The 19,671-nt window shown below is 44.3% G+C and overlaps 1 protein-coding gene across 3 annotated transcripts in view; it reads left to right on the top strand.

The window, feature by feature from the left end:
- The window catches only part of mcu (mitochondrial calcium uniporter), an 83,939-nt gene that overhangs the window by 30,300 nt on the left and 33,968 nt on the right, over positions 1–19,671 (top strand). For 2 of the 3 annotated variants that reach the window (XM_065959820.1, XM_065959818.1), the window contains exon 2: positions 10,215–10,325. In XM_065959820.1, the coding sequence (XP_065815892.1) occupies positions 10,215–10,325 (111 nt within the window). Of the gene's footprint in view, positions 1–10,211; positions 10,326–19,671 lie in introns of all 3 variants that reach the window. The other variant, XM_065959819.1, reaches the window with a different exon arrangement.

The raw sequence follows: 19,671 nt of genomic DNA, 5'->3' as shown, positions 1-19,671 counted from the left end.
GGCAAATTAAAAATGTCAACAATAAGTGATTCACGATTGAATTTTAAAGCTGGGAAACTTATTTTTTAGTTTAGGAGTTCCTCAGGGTACAGAACCAGGCCATGCGACAATGACAGAAATCATCACATCCAGACATGGCTGACAAACAAAAAAGAAAGATATATTTTATTACACTGGTAAGGGACTGGTATCAGTCTAGAAGCGGTGCATTACCGTAAAATTTATGGTTGCCCAAACATTATACCGTAATGTCTTATACATTGTCACCGTCTTTCTTTTTTTTTTTTTAAAGATTTATTTTTGGGCTTTTCGTGCCTTTAATGCAGAGAGAGGACAGTGGATAGAGTCAGAAACCAGAGAGAGAGGACAGTGGATAGAGTCAGAAACCAGAGAGAGAGAGGACAGTGGATAGAGTCAGAAACCAGGGAGAGAGAGAGGACAGTGGATAGAGTCTGAAACCAGAGAGAGAGAGAGAGGACAGTGGATAGAGTCAGAAACCAGGGAGAGAGAGGACAGTGGATAGAGTCTGAAACCAGGGAGAGAGAGAGAGGACAGTGGATAGAGTCAGAAACCAGGGAGAGAGAGGACAGTGGATAGAGTCAGAAACCAGAGAGAGAGAGAGGACAGTGGATAGAGTCTGAAACCAGGGAGAGAGAGGACAGTGGATAGAGTCAGAAACCAGGGAGAGAGAGGACAGTGGATAGAGTCTGAAACCAGGGAGAGAGAGAGGACAGTGGATAGAGTCTGAAACCAGAGAGAGAGAGAGAGGACAGTGGATAGAGTCAGAAACCAGGGAGAGAGAGAGGACAGTGGATAGAGTCTGAAACCAGAGAGAGAGAGAGAGGACAGTGGATAGAGTCAGAAACCAGAGAGAGAGAGAGGACAGTGGATAGAGTCAGAAACCAGAGAGAGAGAGAGGACAGTGGATAGAGTCAGAAACCAGGGAGAGAGAGAGGACAGTGGATAGAGTCTGAAACCAGAGAGAGAGAGAGAGGACAGTGGATAGAGTCAGAAACCAGGGAGAGAGAGGACAGTGGATAGAGTCAGAAACCAGGGAGAGAGAGAGGACAGTGGATAGAGTCTGAAACCAGAGAGAGAGAGAGAGGACAGTGGATAGAGTCAGAAACCAGGGAGAGAGAGGACAGTGGATAGAGTCAGAAACCAGAGAGAGAGAGAGGACAGTGGATAGAGTCTGAAACCAGGGAGAGAGAGGACAGTGGATAGAGTCAGAAACCAGGGAGAGAGAGGACAGTGGATAGAGTCAGAAACCAGGGAGAGAGAGAGGACAGTGGATAGAGTCTGAAACCAGAGAGAGAGAGAGAGGACAGTGGATAGAGTCAGAAACCAGGGAGAGAGAGGACAGTGGATAGAGTCAGAAACCAGGGAGAGAGAGAGGACAGTGGATAGAGTCTGAAACCAGAGAGAGAGAGAGAGGACAGTGGATAGAGTCAGAAACCAGAGAGAGAGAGAGGACAGTGGATAGAGTCAGAAACCAGAGAGAGAGAGGACAGTGGATAGAGTCAGAAACCAGAGAGAGAGAGAGGACAGTGGATAGAGTCAGAAACCAGAGAGAGAGAGGACAGTGGATAGAGTCAGAAACCAGAGAGAGAGAGAGAGGACAGTGGATAGAGTCTGAAACCAGAGAGAGAGAGAGGACAGTGGATAGAGTCTGAAACCAGGGAGAGAGAGAGGACAGTGGATAGAGTCAGAAACCAGAGAGAGAGAGGACAGTGGATAGAGTCAGAAACCAGAGAGAGAGAGCGGGGAGTGACATGCGGAGGGGGGCCACGGGTGGAAGTGAACCCGGGCCTACCGCTCGAGACGAGAGTCTCAGCATGTGGGACGCGCGCCCTAACCACTGCTCCACCCGCGCGCCCCTGTCACTGTCTTTTATACGGTAAATTTCTGGCAACCACAGCTGCCAGTATTTTACAGGTTTTTTTTATTTTACTGTGTATGCGACCTGACTTCTCTTTGAAGATCTACTCATGTTGTATTTTAGACTTTTGGATGGTTTTGTTATTTTGTAAATCTAGTACTATTTATTCTGCCTCTCTGTTCTCACACTTATATTCATATTGGTGTGTTTATTTGTCAGAGTTTCTTCCTGCAGTGACTTTATTAGCCGAGCTGTTGAGGGCATACACATACAAGACATTTCCGACTGCGTCCTTTGTCAGGGAAGTATTCTTAAAATTAAGTTGTTGATGCTAATGAGCTCTGGGGGTAGACGGTGCTGAAAACACACAGTGTGATGGCGCCTTCACACAGCACACCCACCGGCCCACTTAACTTAGCGTCTGCGACTTCTAAGATTAACCATTAGAGCCAATCTGAGCTGTGACATAACTTGCATAAGGGGACATCTGAGCGTTCTGGCCCGACTTGATGATGAGCCGTTTCCAGTAATTAAAGCTGCTCAGGATCACACCGGTTCAAACTCGGGGAATGTGCAGCGCTTGGCAGAACGCTGGAGTCTGGCCCTGGCTATAAGAGCTCGTGTAAACACCCGGCTATGTGTTACTGCAGATTAGAGCGGCGCTCAGGTGTCAAGCACAGCGGACTGACAACATGTGAAGCATGACGGATGAAGAGTTTGTGTGATTGCAGCTACCTGAGAGGACTGAGAGCTCTGCACCAAAACAGACTCCAGGTTTTGACATATTTGTGATCGGTGGAGATTGGTCCCCGCGCTGCAGGGGGCTCATCACACACCGTGGCCATAAGGCAATCAGTAAATCAATACCAGCAGACTGTGGTCGCTAACTTTCTCACTGTGACAGGGAGTATGAAGCAGGAGCCTGATGGTGTCACACGGGATGTGGCTGAAGTTTGGAAACCTGCTGTGTTGCATCTGAGTTTCTTCATACTGTCTTTTCCAGTATCAGAGGCATTGTTCCAGTTTGAGTCACTTTACTTAGAAGCCTAAAAATAACAATGCCTCTCAGTCATATTTTTGGGGTAATCCTAGCTGTGTTGGATGAAGTACCTGAAAGCTATTTTGGAGTAAAAGTAGAGGTGCACCGATCGACCGGCTGATGACCTCTATCAGACGATAGTCAGCCTGTTCAGACTAAGCGGAAACCTCCAGTGTTGGGAAAAAAAAAAATTAAGCTGATGCAGAAGTTGCAAACTCCTGCACTTCCTGGGGTGTCCACTAGAGGCTGGCTGCAGAAGCACAGGAAGTCACACCTATTCAAAAAAGCTGATTTTACAGCAGAAATTAATATGTTTACAGTCTGGTACAAACAAAAGGAAATTGGTCCGATTAGTTGTTGAATTTTCAGATCATCAGGTTCAGATTCAGATTTTTAATTGTCCCACAAAGGGAGATTTGCGTTGCAACAGGAGCACACAGAAGAGAAGAAACACAAGGACACAGCAAAATACACAGCAAAATATAAAAACAGTGCAATAAAATCAGTCAAGAGCCCGCATCAGAATGGAAATTCAAGTTATTAAAGTGCAAAGTGGAGGTGTGCAAATGTGCAATTCAAGTGCAAAAAAGAGCAACAAATAGCTAATTGCTGTTTAATATATTAATTGTACTTGGTAAAAATGAGACCACCCGTTTAGATTTTAAGAACAATATGTGTTATCCATACAAGGCTGACCTGATTGACAGGTGGGCGCGGTGTAACGGTTTGTCAGGAGGTTTAAAACCCGCCTCAGCTCCAGCTCTCAGCCCGTCGTTAGGTTGACTGAAAGTTAGACTGAGACAGCATTTCCCCCCCCTCCCCCCAGTAACAGATGGGTGATGTGCATTAATATTTACAGTCTATGAGCTGGATATGCGTCCCTCTGATTAGCTGTGAATCCTGAAAACGAGCCCTTCAGCCGGCTCGGTTACAATATGTTTCCCTTTTTAGTTGGTCTTGAGCTGCTGCTTTGTAAAATAAGTCTGTGTGCCTGTTTGTTGCTTGTTGTGTTTCCTCCACAAAGAGAAGGTGTCGTCAGGTGGGACTTAACCAGATGGTGCTTTTTTCTCTCAGGAGGATAAGCAGAGTCGTGTTTCAAGTGTGTATATGTGTGTGTGTGTGTATTGCATGATTCCACTCGGGTGCGTTATTAGAGTTGGTATCTGGAGCGAGCAGCTGCCGTCCTCTGAGGCAATCTAATCAACAGAAATAGACGGGACCTCCTCTCCCCGGGCGGGCTGCAGGCCTATGGGGTCGAGGGGGGGGGGGGGGGGGGCAGCAACTTCATTCTCCTTTTCTATTTTCAGACGGAGAAAATGTCTCATATCAAATTGCATCGTCCCCTCTTGGGAATTAATGATTTTCTCGCAAAGCGTTCTTCTTTTGTGTTTTTGAATCTCTCATGTGTTCCAACAACTTTTTGTACGGAGTGACATCCTTTTCATTCACAGCGTCAAACAATGTTCCTCCTCCTCCTGAAGAGAGACTCTCGCTCTGCAGTTCATGGACACTTTTTTTAAAAACATGTCTTGAATGCAAGCCCCTCCCTTGAGTTGTTACGTCTGACTAGTCAAAGATAAGAAAGAGGCAATAATAATCCTGCTGCAACATGCTATCTTAGCAACAAAGTCTAACTTAATAACGAGGAGTTTGAAAGCCCTCTTTTGTGCGTTCAAGGTCCATGTAGAACACTTTCTTTGTGTGTTACATAAACTGTCCTGAAGAACATTTCATACTAAAATCCTGAGCGTTAACTGTCATCCAAACTGTGACCTCCCTGACCTCAGGAGCTCAAGTTTGAGCTTGACAATCGGTGCATTTGCAGGTGTGCATGCAGAGAAGTCTAGTCTCACTTTACTCCCTTTTGCAGAATCTTCTTCATCTGAGTGGAGCTGTGCTGCAGAACTAATTCTCCAGTTTCTCTTTGTGAATGTATATTGGCATCTGTCACCACTGTAGCATGACACAAGCTCTGTCCTCGCTTGTCAAATGCAATTTACCGCGGCTGAAAGTCGTTAAGAAGGAGAGCTAATTGCGTGTGTAATAACATGTAGAGAGAGAGACGGTGTCATGCAGACATCCATCAGAGGCTGGAGCTCTGATAGCAGAGAGGACACAGCAGATACTAGAGCTTTAGAGAATTACAGAGCTCGTCATGCAAAAGGCTGTTTCACTGATTACTATTGATTCATTAGTATATAGCTTTCATTTGGTGGGAGCGCAGCTGGAATTTGTCATTCAAATGGTGTCTTTATCGTCTCTGTAAAGACCCCTCCCTCCCCTGTTTGTGGGGAACTTCTCCTAGGGTTGTCCCATTACCAGATTTTTAAACTTTGGTAGGATAATAGAAAAATCTAGTGATTTTAATTCCTGTTTGGGCTCGTCTGGCAACAAAAATCGAAGTCCTAGTGACCTGGGTCCTTGGTAATTTCTCTTCTCATCAGAAATAAATTGCAAGCAATTTCCTCCACGTTGTCTTAATTGCACAAATACCTCCTCGGCTCTCTGTCTGTTTGCAAGAGACACAAACGTAACAGACTTGAAAATGGTCAGTCAGTAATGCCAACCTGGGAATTTGAATTGTCTGATTACTCTCTCTTGCTTGTTGTTGCAGCTCTGGGTAAAGGTATGACTGAAGATCTGTACTTTTTAATACACCTGGTATGGAGAAATATCAGAGAATAAGGCATTTTGATGTACGAGTCCTTGTGTAGACATGTAGCTTCTGTCCTGGCCTATCAGTAAAATAACTGTTGAAAAATGAAGCTGCAGCCTCCTGAAATAAAAAGCATTGCAGACTATGGTCTGATGGGAAGGGAAGTTTATATTTTATAGAGAATATAATCAAAATAACTCACTTTATGTGATGGGATGGTTTAACACGGTGAGGGATTTGCTTCATTGCAGCAATAAACCAAAAGAGCACTGATAGCACTCTGATGGATTTCTATAAAATGTGACTCTGAATTAAGGAGGAAATGTGCTGTCTGGTGCTGTCACCAGTGGAGAGTCCAGGAAGTCACTGCTCACAGCCAAGAAATGATTTAACACTTAATCCCATTTAATTTAAGGTTTTCTTTTATACTCAGCATTTACTGTGCAGCATGTGCTTATGGTGCAATAACACTTAACATATGTAAAGAATCATGCTGCATGACATTAAATGTGAAATATTATTTATGATGCATAACATTCAATGTGCACTTTAACCCTTGTAAAGCGCATTTTATCCAAAGGTTGAATAACGCTGACGACAGCACAGAATGCACTCCATTTGTCCTAATACTTTCATTTTATCTACCTTTTAATTTATATAAATCTGTGAACTGCTCTTGCAGGAACGCAAGAAAGAAATTTTCTTTTTTTTTTTTATTTATAAATTTAATTTGACCTTTTTTACTTACTTAAGTTAACACAATACACACAACAAACAACGTCAACAACATGCCAACAAAACAAAACAAACAAAGATTAGTAACAGCATTTTTAGCAACCAGCAGAGCTTTCCAAGTCAAAACTTTCATATTCTATTGAATTGTATTTGATATTCTTACACACATTACACTGAACAATTCCTCTTTCAGAAATATTGCCAACGGGGAACGTTCCATTACGAACACCTGAAGAGAGAACGACATTTTCAGTGTGCCTCGGATTATTGATACATTTTTTTATTCTTTGTTCCTGCAACCGAGCGCCACCTGAGAACGTAGGTCGGCTGTGCACAGAGTACCTGTTGGTTATTTAGATTTTATATTGATTTGTTTTAGTTGCAGAAAGATAGATGAACTATTGCGATCCTTGTGTTTGTGCTAAGCTAAGCTAAGCTAAGCTAGCTGGCTGCTTGTGTTTGTGTGCTGTCCAGCATCATGTGTAGAGTGCAGATATTTGATCCTCTCTTTCAGCAAGAAAGATAATTTACCTAAATATAGAACTGTTATTTTACATTATACCTTTAATCTCAATGTTACTCATACTTAAGAATATGAATATTTTACTGATCAGGTAAAAGTTCACCTGTATGTAAATGTTAGTTCAAGGAAATTCTTACCCTTAAAGTTGAAAATGTGCAGAAGAGGCACTTTTTTGAAAGGTTTATTTTTGGGCTTTTTGTGCATTTATTTAGAGACAGAACAGAGGATAGAGTCAGTAATCGAGGAGAGAGAGACATGCAGGAAAGGAGCCACAGGTCGGACTCAAACCCGGGCCACCCGCTTGGAGGACCATAGCCTCCGAACATGGGGTGCACACACTAACCACTAGTCCACCGGCGCCCCAAAAGGCACATTTTTTTTTAAGGAAAACAAATTGGCCCCTTTTCATGTCGTTTCTCATTCTCCTGCTGATAAAGTAAAAAAAAAAAAAAAAAAGCCAGAAAATGAATAAAAATAAACGTCATAATGTTTTTAACACAGCTGCAAAAATGATTTTATTGTTGCAGACATTTTAAAACCCCGTCCCCTCGGTCAGAGTAAATCAGCTCTTAACGGTTTCTTTTTTTGACAGCGTTGAATGTTCCACTCAAAGTGGACGGTTTTTAAAATGTAATCAGCGTGCAGCCTGACCTTTTCTGGTTGTTACTGCAATGAAAGCAGAACGCAGAGAGCAGCCTGGTGGAGTGTTTAAAAAGTATACTGAGAGACTCGGGCCGTTAAAGAGAGTGTGTGATCACACAGCTCCCCTAGAGGCCGCGCTCACGGGTCACAACACGAGTATTTAATGGGCTGCACGGGTTGTTCAGTCAAGGTGCTCTCAGTGTTTTTAATGGACTATTCCACTTTCTCTCCATCTTATCTTTCCTCAGTGATCATCTGAGCGTGTGTGTGTGAACCTAAGAGGTCAAAGTATTTTAGTCATCGCGGTCTAGCGTGACCCTCTGCCGTACACCTGCCTACACACACCCACACTCACACACACACACCCACACTCACACACACACACACACTGACACACACACTCACACACTCTCTGAAAAATATCTCTCTTTACCCAAACAAGCTCGGCAAATTCTCACATCCTGAACCAGAAACATCAAAGCGAACCACATTTTTCTGCTTTTTTCCCCCTCAGCATGAGAACTTGTAAGCAGCCTTAAAATCAGAGATAGTGAATAAATAACGGGCTGCTAATCCTGGTTTGAGTTGCGAGCAGCTGCAGGCCGGTCAGCTCTTTCATGTGTGATTGACAGTCGCAGAAGCAGAGGCCGTCTCTCTCTCTCTCTCTCTCTCTCTCTCTCTCTCTCTCTCTCTCTCTCTCTCTCTCTCTCTCTCTCTCTCTCTATCTCTCCCTCCAGTGTAAACAGGAAGTTTGTCGTGACAGCTCGAATGGTCTCGCATGCACGACTCCAATGTCAGAAGTTATGCATGCAGGATGGTAGAGTCCAGCAGGGTGGACTGTGTCTCCTGTGCCGCCCTCCCACCCCCCCAACACCAAACACCAAACATCAAACATCTTCTTAAATCTTAACCCTGGATTCCACTTTCTGACAGAATCGATTTTGAAGCGCTGTTACTGGTTCATTCATAATTTAACATTTCTGATCTCCTTGAAATTAAGAACCTAGTAGGACTATGAAGCTTGGATCTTGAGGAAGCGTTCAGAGGGTTTAGTCAGAATTAAACACAGCGAGCATTTTTTTTAAATGCAACAAATGGAAAAAAAGCTCCTTTCAAACACCCATCTGATATCCTGAAATCGTCCAGGTGGACTGAATCTTCTTAACCAGACTTTATTCCAGATTTTTTTGTATGCTGGCTGTCTAGTCAAATGTCCGTGTAAAGTTGTGTGAGCTGATGTGTGAATCGAGCAGGTAATACTCAGGAACATTTCACACTCACTCACTAGTGGGCGAGGTGATGATGTCGTACATGCTGAGCCGAGTTTTGCTGCTTTACACTCTTTCCTGTTATCATATTCATTTCCACTGTCTTGGTTGATAACCTCCAGTCCTTCTGGCTGTAGGTGATAAGCGGGTTACAATATATCTTACACATTTGTCTTTTTTATTCAACTCAATACAGCGATGACAGGAGAGCGCAGTGATCTGCTAAAGCTGCACGAGTCACAACACTGTCACACTAACTACCGTCCCTCTTGATGACTTTTAAGAACAAGTATGTGAAGGCTGATTCTGTTGGGACTCAGCAGATATTTCTGTCACTGTGACGTTCTTTAGAGCATGTTGTTCCTGTTGAGGAATTTCACTATGAGAAGGAGCTACTGCAAACAATTCAAATCGAAGTGAGAAAACAGAAAAAGGATGAAACAACTGTCCCAGTATGACGTCTGTAAATGTCCTGGTGAGCTGATGTGAGAACGCAGCAGGTTATTCCCGATCTGTAAACAGCCGAGAGACGACGATGATGTCGCCTTTCACATTGCAGAGTTTCACTGCTTTGTAAACTTTTTTCAGCTTTCCTGAGTTTCCTGTTTTTCATTTTTGTGCAGACAAGTCCAACAAGTTTTAGTCATATCTGAGCAAAAAAACAGAGACTCCTCATCCTGCACGCTCTACCCACTTTCAAACCTCGGCCCTAAACCAAAGCGAGTATTTCCAGTAGATGAGAACACATCTCAGTCTGAAGATCTCCCTCTGTGTGCTGCATGTGGAGCAGAACGTCCAGATTACGGCTGCACCTAATAGTCAGAATCTGAATCTGAATCTGAATCTGGGTTTATTGCCAAGTACATTTACACATTCAATGAATTTGACTTTGTGTGTTGGTGCTAAACAATTAACAAGGAAATAAAGCAGAACTAGAAACAACTTAAATAATACAGAATAAGAAGATATTACAATATATAAAATAGAATATAAAAAAAACCCACAAAATGTACAAAAGGTGAAATGTAGTCCTGAGCATGTTGGATTCAGTTTGTTCTGTTTTTATCATAACTTTGTTTTGAAGTGTCTGATGCTTTCCTTCTTCATTTCCTGGTTCATGTGAAGCTCTTCTGTGTTTGAACCGTCCTATAAATACATCGAGGCCTCGGCTACATACTCGTGTGTTGAATTTGCAGCAAAAAATAGGAAAATTGCTGCGGCCTGTGGCGGGGAGTAGAAATCACAACTACCACTTTCACGCCTCATTATTTTAAGCCTCTTTGTAGCAACATAGCCCGCGCTCCGTACGCTGTATCGGTCCTGATGGAGGCTGTTGTGACAATAGCACGAGCTTTTTCCTCCGTTTCCTTATTTGTGTTGTGCTTATTCTCCAAACACTTTTTCACTTTGGGCACAAAGATGACGCTCCACAACTTGACGTTTCCTTCTGTTTGTGTCCTTTTCCTCAGCAGGAGGTACTGTCTGCTTCTTTCTCCCGTCAGACTGTGAGGAGAGCACATGGCCTCCGGTCAGCAGCCCACTCCACGCTCTTCAGCCAGCCTCCCACCGCCCTGTCTCCACAGGTTAGTATCTGCATGTGTGTGTGTGTGTGTGTGTGTGTGTGTGTGTGTGTGTGTATGGCTCCTTCTTGCTGATATATTGATAGCAGCGAGCACCAGCAGCGCCAGCACTTTTTCTGATGCCTTCATCACCATATTGCAGATTTTAAAGTCCTCTGTAAAGGTCAATCAGGGTATTGACGGCATGGCGAGGCCAAGATTTCAAGTTGTTCTGGATCAATAATGACTATCTGGATACTGGCAGTCAGTGTAACCTGCGACATTCTGACTTAAAGGAAGAACGTGAGACACTAAACACAGAAATAAATCATAAAGTCTGTCCTGTGTAAATGTGTCTCTGAGTCCTGACTGTCTACAATGAGGGAGAAGCTCGAGTCCCGCTGGCTGTGTTGTTGTCAGAGCCGTGTTTACATGGACGGGACGGCCGGCTCCTCCCCTTGTGTATAAAAGCTGTTTTAGTCAAGAACTAGAGAGAAGAAGAAGAACATACTCACTGATTATTTGGATGTTAGTAAGAGTTTTTAGATCACGCTCATTCTGGTCAGTTTACATGAATGTGAAGCTACGAGCTAACTAAAGAGCGCTAACATTAGCATGCTAACACAACAATGCAGGACGCAGGTGATTGCAGCTCGAGCCAAAGACAATTTTGTCCTTCTCCTGTGCTTGACTCCTTTGTAGCAAAACGCGAAGCGGACAGCGGGGTTGGAGGTGTGTCTCTGGAGGAGAGCGGAGCCTTCAGAAATATCGGAGGTGAAGTTTGTTTTGGTTTCATGCTGGAGCTCAAGGGCGACATCTACTGGATCAAAAGTCACACATTCTTCCTTTTAAGAAGCTTGCAACACATCAGAATATCAGTTTCATTTTCTAGCCCTGATACATTTATTCTATTATGATCCTTTGAATGCTGACTGAACGACAGAAGCAAACACAAACATCTATTCCCTTCAGTTTCTCTCTGCTCCTCGGTATTGATGTACTTTTGGATTGAAATCGACGACTCATCTAAATCCCTGTAATGCTTCACACATTTGTCCCTGTTTTTGATTATGAATAATCTGCTGTTGTTTCTATTATCTGCAGTTAAATAGTGATTAGCATGTGAGGTTTATTTAGCAGAGAGTCCTTTTGAAGGTTGATGAGGTCAGTGGACGGCCTTTTGATAAACCCTGAACAGAGACGTCTATTCAAACGTTATTCAGTGGCCTCCTTCTGTTCAAAGCAGCCTCTCCACCTGTGTGTGTGTGTGTGTTTCTGTCTCACTGAGCTGAAGCTGTGTGTTCTGCCATGTGAAGCCTGTTTCCACAGCCTGAAAATTCCACCCGTTGACGAGTATGTGTTTGGATTCTTCACAGATTTCTGACATATAATAGAGGGAGAAGCGGCTTTGTTTCTAAAGGACATGTCTCTTTGATGTGACAGCAAACTTACACAAACGTCCCAACGCTTTATTTCACCACACAGCACTGCTGCTGTTTACGTGTGTGTGTGTGTGTGTGTATGTGTGAGAAACAAGACCTTAAAGCCACCGGAAACTCAAATCTACACCAGCTTCTTAACCCTCTTTGGAAGGGATACTTTCCCGCTGTGTGAATGAGTAACTAAAAAATATTTCAGGAGCAGCCCATCTGATATTTCAGGAGTGCATGTGCAGAAACAGCCTTTTTATAATGTCATAATTTATCCTTTATTAATCCTGCGAGGGGAGATCAGTTTTGCGCTCGGGGGGGGGGGGGGGGGGGGGGGGGGGGGGGGGGGGGGGGGGGGGGGGGGGGGGGGGGGGGGGCAGTTTTGGGGTTTGGTGCTTGCTCAGGGGCATCTCGGCAGTGCTCAGAAAGTGGACCAGCTACCAGACTTGGTCCGTGCTGGGACTTGAACCAGCGACCCTCCGATTCCCACTCAAGTCACTACAGACTGAGCTGCTGCCGCCCCAAAGCATCACATTCAACTAACTGCTAACTATGATATGGATAGCAAAGCATTTGAGACTCACCATCCAGTGACCGACTGAACGACGTGTATTTCCCATCGACGGGCGTTCTGCTTTCTTCTCTGATTCTGCCGTCAGAATGGGAGGAGCCGAGGAGATGTCAATCAAAATCACGTCCTCTGAGTCGTAAGAAACGGTCTAAACAGCAGAATGAGTCGTTAACTTTTAAAAAGTTTTGAAGGTTTATTTCCACTCAGATTTTTTTTGTATTTCAAGCCAAATGTCCCGAGGCTTTATAGTTCTGTCTATGCAACAAAACTATTATAAATAATGAAGTGCCACCTGGGGGGGGGGGGGATTTAATTTTTTTTGTGTACATCTGCCCAGTCGAATTGGAGTCACATAAGTTATCATAATTAACTTAATTGACTTGCAGATGTTTAATTCTCTCTCCCCTGTCTGGTACTCACAGGGCTCTCAGATTGAAATTACTTATCTGACAAAGTTTGGGACGAGTCTGTGTTATTGTCTCTGCTGCACTCGGGAGCGTGACATCAATGCCAAATTAAACCCTTCCTCAGTTCTAAATTTGACTGACTGTTGCCATCTGTTGTTTGGATCTCATTGCGAGTTTGCTCAGCCTGCTCTTTTTTTTCTTCCTGCAGTTTTGTGTCGACTGATCAGATCGCTGAAAGTACTTTAGTCTCTGTTGTTTTCCTCGGAGCTTTGTGGTTGTCTATGACAGACTGAGACTCAACTATTAAATGTAATTTTAAGGATCTCAATTTGGATTTAATGCTCAAGTCGGTCACGTTCCAACATTGTTTTCTGACCTTGGTTTTCTCTTTCTGTGTTCAACAGAAGTTGGAGTTTAAAGGTCACATATCCTCCTCCTCTTCTTCAGTTTAAATAAGTCTCAGAGCTCCTCAAAACATGTGTGTGAAGTTTCTTGTTCTAAATCCACTCTGATCCTGTATTTGATCATGTCTATAAAGCCCTCTATTTCAGCCCTGCTCAGAACAGGCTGTTTCTGTGTCTGTACCTTTAAATATGTAAATGAGCTGTGTCTGACCACGCCCCCTCTCTGGAAGGGCTTTGGGTGTACTCGGTCTTTCTCGCTCCATATCCTATTGTTTACGGTGAGAAGGCAGACTCAGAGGGCAGAACAAACACCTAGCTGTGGGAGTGTCACCCACCTGGGGGAGGGGCTACTGCCCTTTGTGATGTCATGAAGGGAACATCTCCAAACGGCCTGTTTGAGCACACATTTTCTGAAAAGTGGAGCAGGCAGAAGACGGAGAGGAGGATCAGGAGGAGAGAGAGAGAGAAGAGAGAGAGAGAGAACAGGTTGAGCGACATGTTACTTCATGATAAACTTGTGTAACTTCTACGTCATCAGCCATTTCTAATAATGGTGATCTGCGATAGTAAAAGGATGTATCTCCTGGCCCCATATCATATCATATCATATCATATCATATCATATCATATCGTAACATGAAGTCCACAAAATGTCCTGAAAAATGTACGTTTGAAAGTCTGTCAGATGATCATTTCAGCAGCTTTTACAAAGTGTCCCAGCAGCTACTCAGCAGCTACTCAATGCAAGTCATGACAGGCCCTGTATTCATTTCCAAGTGGGAGTGAATACATTTGGTTCTTTTTTTTTTTTGGGTATGACTTGAGGATGAATAACTCAGGACAAGGTGCCTCATCAGTGTCCTTCCAAAGAACTCGACGAGCAGACATAAGATCCAGCAGGCGGGGACTTCCTGGCGCTGCCACTTTTGTCCTTCGTCTCTCGTCTTGACTCGGCCCTGTCGGACCGTAACTCTTTGTACTTGTTATTCCTGAGAGTGAAGTCCAGCTATAGAATCCAATAAAGCAGCCGCATTATGTTAAAAAGATCAGCTCAAGGTTAAGTGTGGATGTATTTTTGCGCTTGGCCCCATCAAACAAAGCTCGGGACGGGATGAAAATTTTATGATGAGAACAGGATATTTGTTCCTTGAGTGCTTGCAGTCCTCCTGCTGCTGGATATCAGTGCATTAGCTCGTCTTCTCTTCTTTCCCTGTGTGTGTGTGTGTGTGTGTGTGTGTGTGTGTTGGTGCACTTGTATTCATGTGTCACTGGGCTTTATGAAACTGAGAAGGCAGGTTTGGTGTGTAAAGGACGAGGGTGAAAAACGAGAAGAGGCTTCCCCCGCTCTGTGTTTACATTTCACTGCGGCAGGCCGAGGCGAGGCGTTGGGCGGGGGGGGGGGGGGAGAGAGGTCGGGGAACGAGAACAGGGGGGGAAACGTATACATTACTTTCTCTGCTGGGAAGTCTAAACATCAGCTGTGTGGGTCGTCGTAGCGCGGCCTCGTTCACCACAGGCTGAAACAAACAGAGCTGAGAGAGGGAGCGAGTCGATGGTCCCTGGGAGTCCGCCTCTCTAACCCCCCCGGTCGCCTCCAGAGGGAGAGCTGTTTGTTCAGGGGGGGGAGGGAGGAGACGCAGGGAGTGTTTGCCTTGTCAGGGCTTGTTGCCTCGGCTAGGTAGGGCTGATGATGGTGATGAAGAGGGAGTCATCTGCAGGACAGACAGAGACTTAAATGTTGGTTGTGCAAACTTGTTATCCGCAGTCACTAACCTTGCATTCTGCACCATCTTGCTTTTTTCTTCTGCGTTGTTTTCACTGCACAGTCCTACAATAAAACACACAATTTTACTGTATTTTTCCATTGACCTCCCTCTCCGTCTCTCCTGCATTGCTGCAGTACAGGCACTCGTCTCCTACTTAGCCTCCCTCCCTCCCTCCCTCCTCTCCTCCACTTCTCCCCTCCTCTTTGGCATTCATCACTTTCACTGCAGCTTCCCAGGAGGCCTTCTGGGTCATGGCTAAAAACACACAGTGCACACACACACACACACAAACACACACACACACACACACACACACACACACACACACACACACACACACACACACACACACACAGCTATCCTCAGCAGCACTGGGCGCGTTTGGACCTCTCGACCCATCTGCGACTCGGCTCCTACAGATGGGAGGTCGAGGTGAGCCGGGGGAAGTTGTCAAATGTCACAGCATCGCATGGAGGGAGAAATCTAAACGAGGGTGGGGGAGACTGTGTAGTCGTTGGCTCCTCAGTGCAAGTTTGCCAATTCATTTAAGATAACATACCTTATCGTACGCTGCGGGCACACAGCAGAGGGAAGCTGTCGATGCTAGTTTGGAATCGATGCTGTAATCATTTTCTGGCACGACTACAGTACATGTTGTTCAGGTAACAAAAAATGTAGTCACATGGGAGACTCATGGGTCTGTAGCTCCCTTAATTAGTTCTCATGTATTGTTTGGCTCATTATTGGAAGGTCTCAATGTGAAGGCAGCAGGAAGTGATTACCTTATTGATCAACAAAAACCTCTGGTGCGGTGTTTTCCTGTTATTTAAATGTAGTCAGAGTCATGTTCACAGCTCACCATTCACTCTGCTTCTAACACACACACACACACACACACACACAAACACACACACACACACACACACACACACACACACACACAGCAGTGCTCCTCCTCCTCAGTTAAACATATATGTTAATGAGATCTAGGACTGCTTGGAGAGAACAATTTCTGGTGTCAGTGAATAGAGCGCCACAGGAATGAGTCCTAAAACCAGGAAGTGAGTTAGCATGTTAGCACCATGGGGTCTAACGTCTAAAAGTCAACGGGGATTTTGAATGTGTTTGTGGTTAGACTCCTGAAATAAGGTCTGTGGTTAACACAAGCTGAAGAGATGTTGGTGTTTTGTTAGAGCACATAAACTACGTTAGGTAATACCTCCACTTGTGAAGTTTGAAGTTTTTACTCGTCTTTAAAAAGGCGGTTGCTAACAAGCGGCTAAATGTGACTACAGTGGTTGTCGGGGACATTAAAGGTCATCACGCCGGACACAGAGGGCGGGAACTCTCTCACTAGTCGGAGATGTCTCCTGTAGGTTTAATCTTTAGGTTCAGGTGAATATTATGTTAGTAAACTATTTATTAAGCTACGTGGATTAGTTTATCGGAGACCGTCTGAAGCATAACGCTAGTGACGTCACAATCATCTGACCGTGGTGTAGTTAGCTTGTAGCATAACGTTAACTTTTTACTTCTGTCGACCGCATTAACTCTTCAAACATCATAAAAATGGCGTTCATCTGTGAAGATTATCCTGCTGAACAAAACGCCTACGCTTCAGAAACGTGTGTTTAACACACAGATTATTTTCTGCAATGATCCAAAATCCAATGAAAACATCCCAGAGAAGAATTCTATGATGATGTTACTTCATGGGGTCTCATGGGTTAGTAATGACAGAGGGCAATGACATGCTCAGTGGTACACCTGCTGCTCTTACCTGCTTCACCTCACAGAGACTCCAGGGGTGTGAGTCGAAGGCTAACACGTTCTGATACATGATGACCCCATGATAACATTATTGTTAAGTGATTCTGGAATAGATTGCAAGACGACCATGTCATGATACATGACAATATGAGATTAGGTGAAGAATATAAAATGCTCCCTGAATACCTGTGAATAATGAAGGGTCTTGATTCAACCTGTATGTGACCTGTAGTGCAGCATTGAACTGAGAAGGTGCTTTGAATGCACTTGTAACATATTCTTTAGATATAGTAACGATTGTGGGGCCAAAGATATCAGAAGAGGATAATGTTTAATGAAATATTGATGACTTGTCAGGATGTCTGCTGATAACGATGTAGCCTAAGGTAGTGCGGGGGGGTGGGGGGGCAGTCTGCATGAGCTCCTCTTGTGCAAGTCAGACCTGACAGACTCTTTGAACCTGTTAGCCTGATTCATGTCTGCAACAAGCCACCTCTGTGTCAGAAAAGCATCTGCTCTGACTCGTAATGTTCCTCCTGCAGGCCGAGTGCAGACATTGATCAGTGGGAAAGTAACATTGTTTAGTCGGTTCAAGCGTTTTATTGCTCTTTCCCTTTCGTCCGCTCTCTTCTCGGGGTGAATTTGTCAGTAATCTACACCGACTCGAGCAATCAAACACTGGTCCAGCCTTCGAGGGCAGCTGCAGAGAGCTCGATGTGGAGGCCTGCGTCAGTGTGGGTTATGGAGTCAGGAAATGATGGAAAACAATGGAGGCTGTTTTCTGTGGGAGGCAGGTGTGGCATGAAGAAAGCTCTGAAGGTTTGTTAGCCTCTTTAAATGATGCACTGAACTGTCCAGGCTAACAAACAGTTCCCCTTTAACTGTTTGAGAGTGCATCTCTCTCTCTCTCTCTCTCGCTCTCTCTCTCTCTCTCTCTCTCTCTCTCTCTCTCTCTCTCTCTCTCTCTCTCTCTCTCTCTCTCTCTCTGCGTGCCCTTTTCCCCATCTCTTCTTCCTCTCCTTTTATGGCATCAAGTCAGCAAAGCGTTTGCACCGTCCATTTGCTCTGATTGGCCATAAAGCGTGCGGACTCGCTAGTTCCAAACTCGTAGCTCGTCACCCGGTGCAGTGCGGGTCAGAGGGGGAGGGGTGGGGGGGGGGGGGGTGGGGGGGGGATTTACTTTGAATGTTGTCACAAGTATTTGCAGTCAACACTCGTTTGAAATGCAGGCTTGTTGTCACTTGTGTGTAATGTGTAGCCACAGAGGGGAAAAAAAAAACATGCAGGAAAGTCAGAGAGGCTTTGCTCAAGTTATCCACACTCTCTGTGTTTCATGTGTATACTGCCCTGCTTTTCTCTGTGTTATCGTCATGGAGACCGGAGTGATGATGAGGAGGGAGGGGATTGTGTGGAGAGAATTGTTTCATTTTAAGGGCTTCATCTTTTTTTACAAAACTCTTTTAGAGTTAGATTCAAACACTCCTCGAGGATATCATTATCTCTTCTGTCTCATTGAAAGTGAATATCCATGACGATGCACAGCAATGATAACAAGTAGATTCCCCTGAAAAATGATCTTCTGTTTTAGCCCACAGCTAAGTCTCTGACCCCGTTTTTAAGAACTGCAGCTCCACAACTTTTAACATGATTATCCCCCAAAGAGAAGTCAGAATAATAATGTATTCAGTGTGGGACTGGGTAATCCCTGGGTTTGATTTATTGCTCCTTTTTTTTGTCTTCTTCTTAGCAGGAAGTAGATGTAGACCCGACTCATGCTTTATACCCGTGCCCTATCACACACAAACACACCCTCTGAAGGCGCTACATCTGAGTTGTGAAACACTTTCTTCCCCGCCCTTAATCCTAATAACGCTTAAGGCCCCTCCTGATTGTTGTGCACAGCTCTGACTCTCCCTGGGGGGGAGGAACAGGGAGCTAAATCTGTACTTTCTTTTCTTTATCTCTCATGGATGGCTGAGAACAGGAACGGCCAAGGAGAAATAAACGAGGAGGAACCCGTCTTCTCTTTTGGGTTTGTTTGCTTTTCTTATAGTTTAAATTGCACCACCCATGTTAGCAGATGGATTTGATAAAGTTCACCTAGCACAAACATTTATAAAGCCCTACTCCCACTGAACATCTCCCACACTCCTTTAATTACCTCAGCGGCGGTTAATTAGGATGTTTTCTACGACTCCTCTGATGATTTTACAACATTTTAAGTATCATTAATCTCCTAATGGAAACAAGAAGCGGTCTGATTATTTCTGTGAAACTTGTGCAATGAGATGATATTCTCAAATCTATTCCATCATGGCACATAGATATGCATCCCTTTGGTAAAGATCAAAGCTACCTGTTGAAGTCAGATGTCATCATTTTGTCAAATTACATTATTAATTTATTTCTGTGTGTGTGTTTGTTCTCTGCAGCAGAAGCAGGCCTCGGTGTGTAGTGAAGTTCTTTTGTTCTGTTTGCACTCTCAGTCAGAGGGTCTGCAGGGTAAAAAGCAAATAAAAAGCAGCCCTGATATTGCTGAATTTTTGTAAACACAGCAGTGAAGTTGGAATATGAAGGATTGAGGGGGTGGGGGGTGGAGGACTGTTTGTGGGTCCCAAATGAAATATCACTGCAGCATAAAGTTGTTTTTTCAAAGTCAAACCAACGTTCAAATATGGCAAATGTGAATCATCTGCAGATTCTCTGCCTCAAAATGTTTATTTTCACTTATTTAAAAAACAAGAATAGCATTAAAAATCTCTCTCTGTTGTTTGTCTGAGTTTAAAGGTCACATATTATTCAAAAAACACTTCTCCATGTTCCTCTAACTCTAACATGTGTCTCTAGTCCGTCTACAAACCCCCCAATGATGAGAAAAGTCCATCCTCTCCGTCTTCTGCCTGCTCCACTTTTCAGAAAATGTGTGCTCAAATAGGCCGTTTGGAGATGTTCCCTTCATGACATCACAAAGGGCAGCAGCCCCTCCCCCAGGTGGGTGACACTCCCACAGCTAGGTGTTTGT

The sequence above is a fragment of the Labrus bergylta genome, chromosome 10 (genome assembly GCF_963930695.1).
Source record: "Labrus bergylta chromosome 10, fLabBer1.1, whole genome shotgun sequence".
NCBI lineage: Eukaryota > Metazoa > Chordata > Actinopteri > Labriformes > Labridae > Labrus > Labrus bergylta.
Note: the sequence above shows the minus strand (reverse complement) of the source record. Positions and strands in the feature narration are given on the sequence as shown.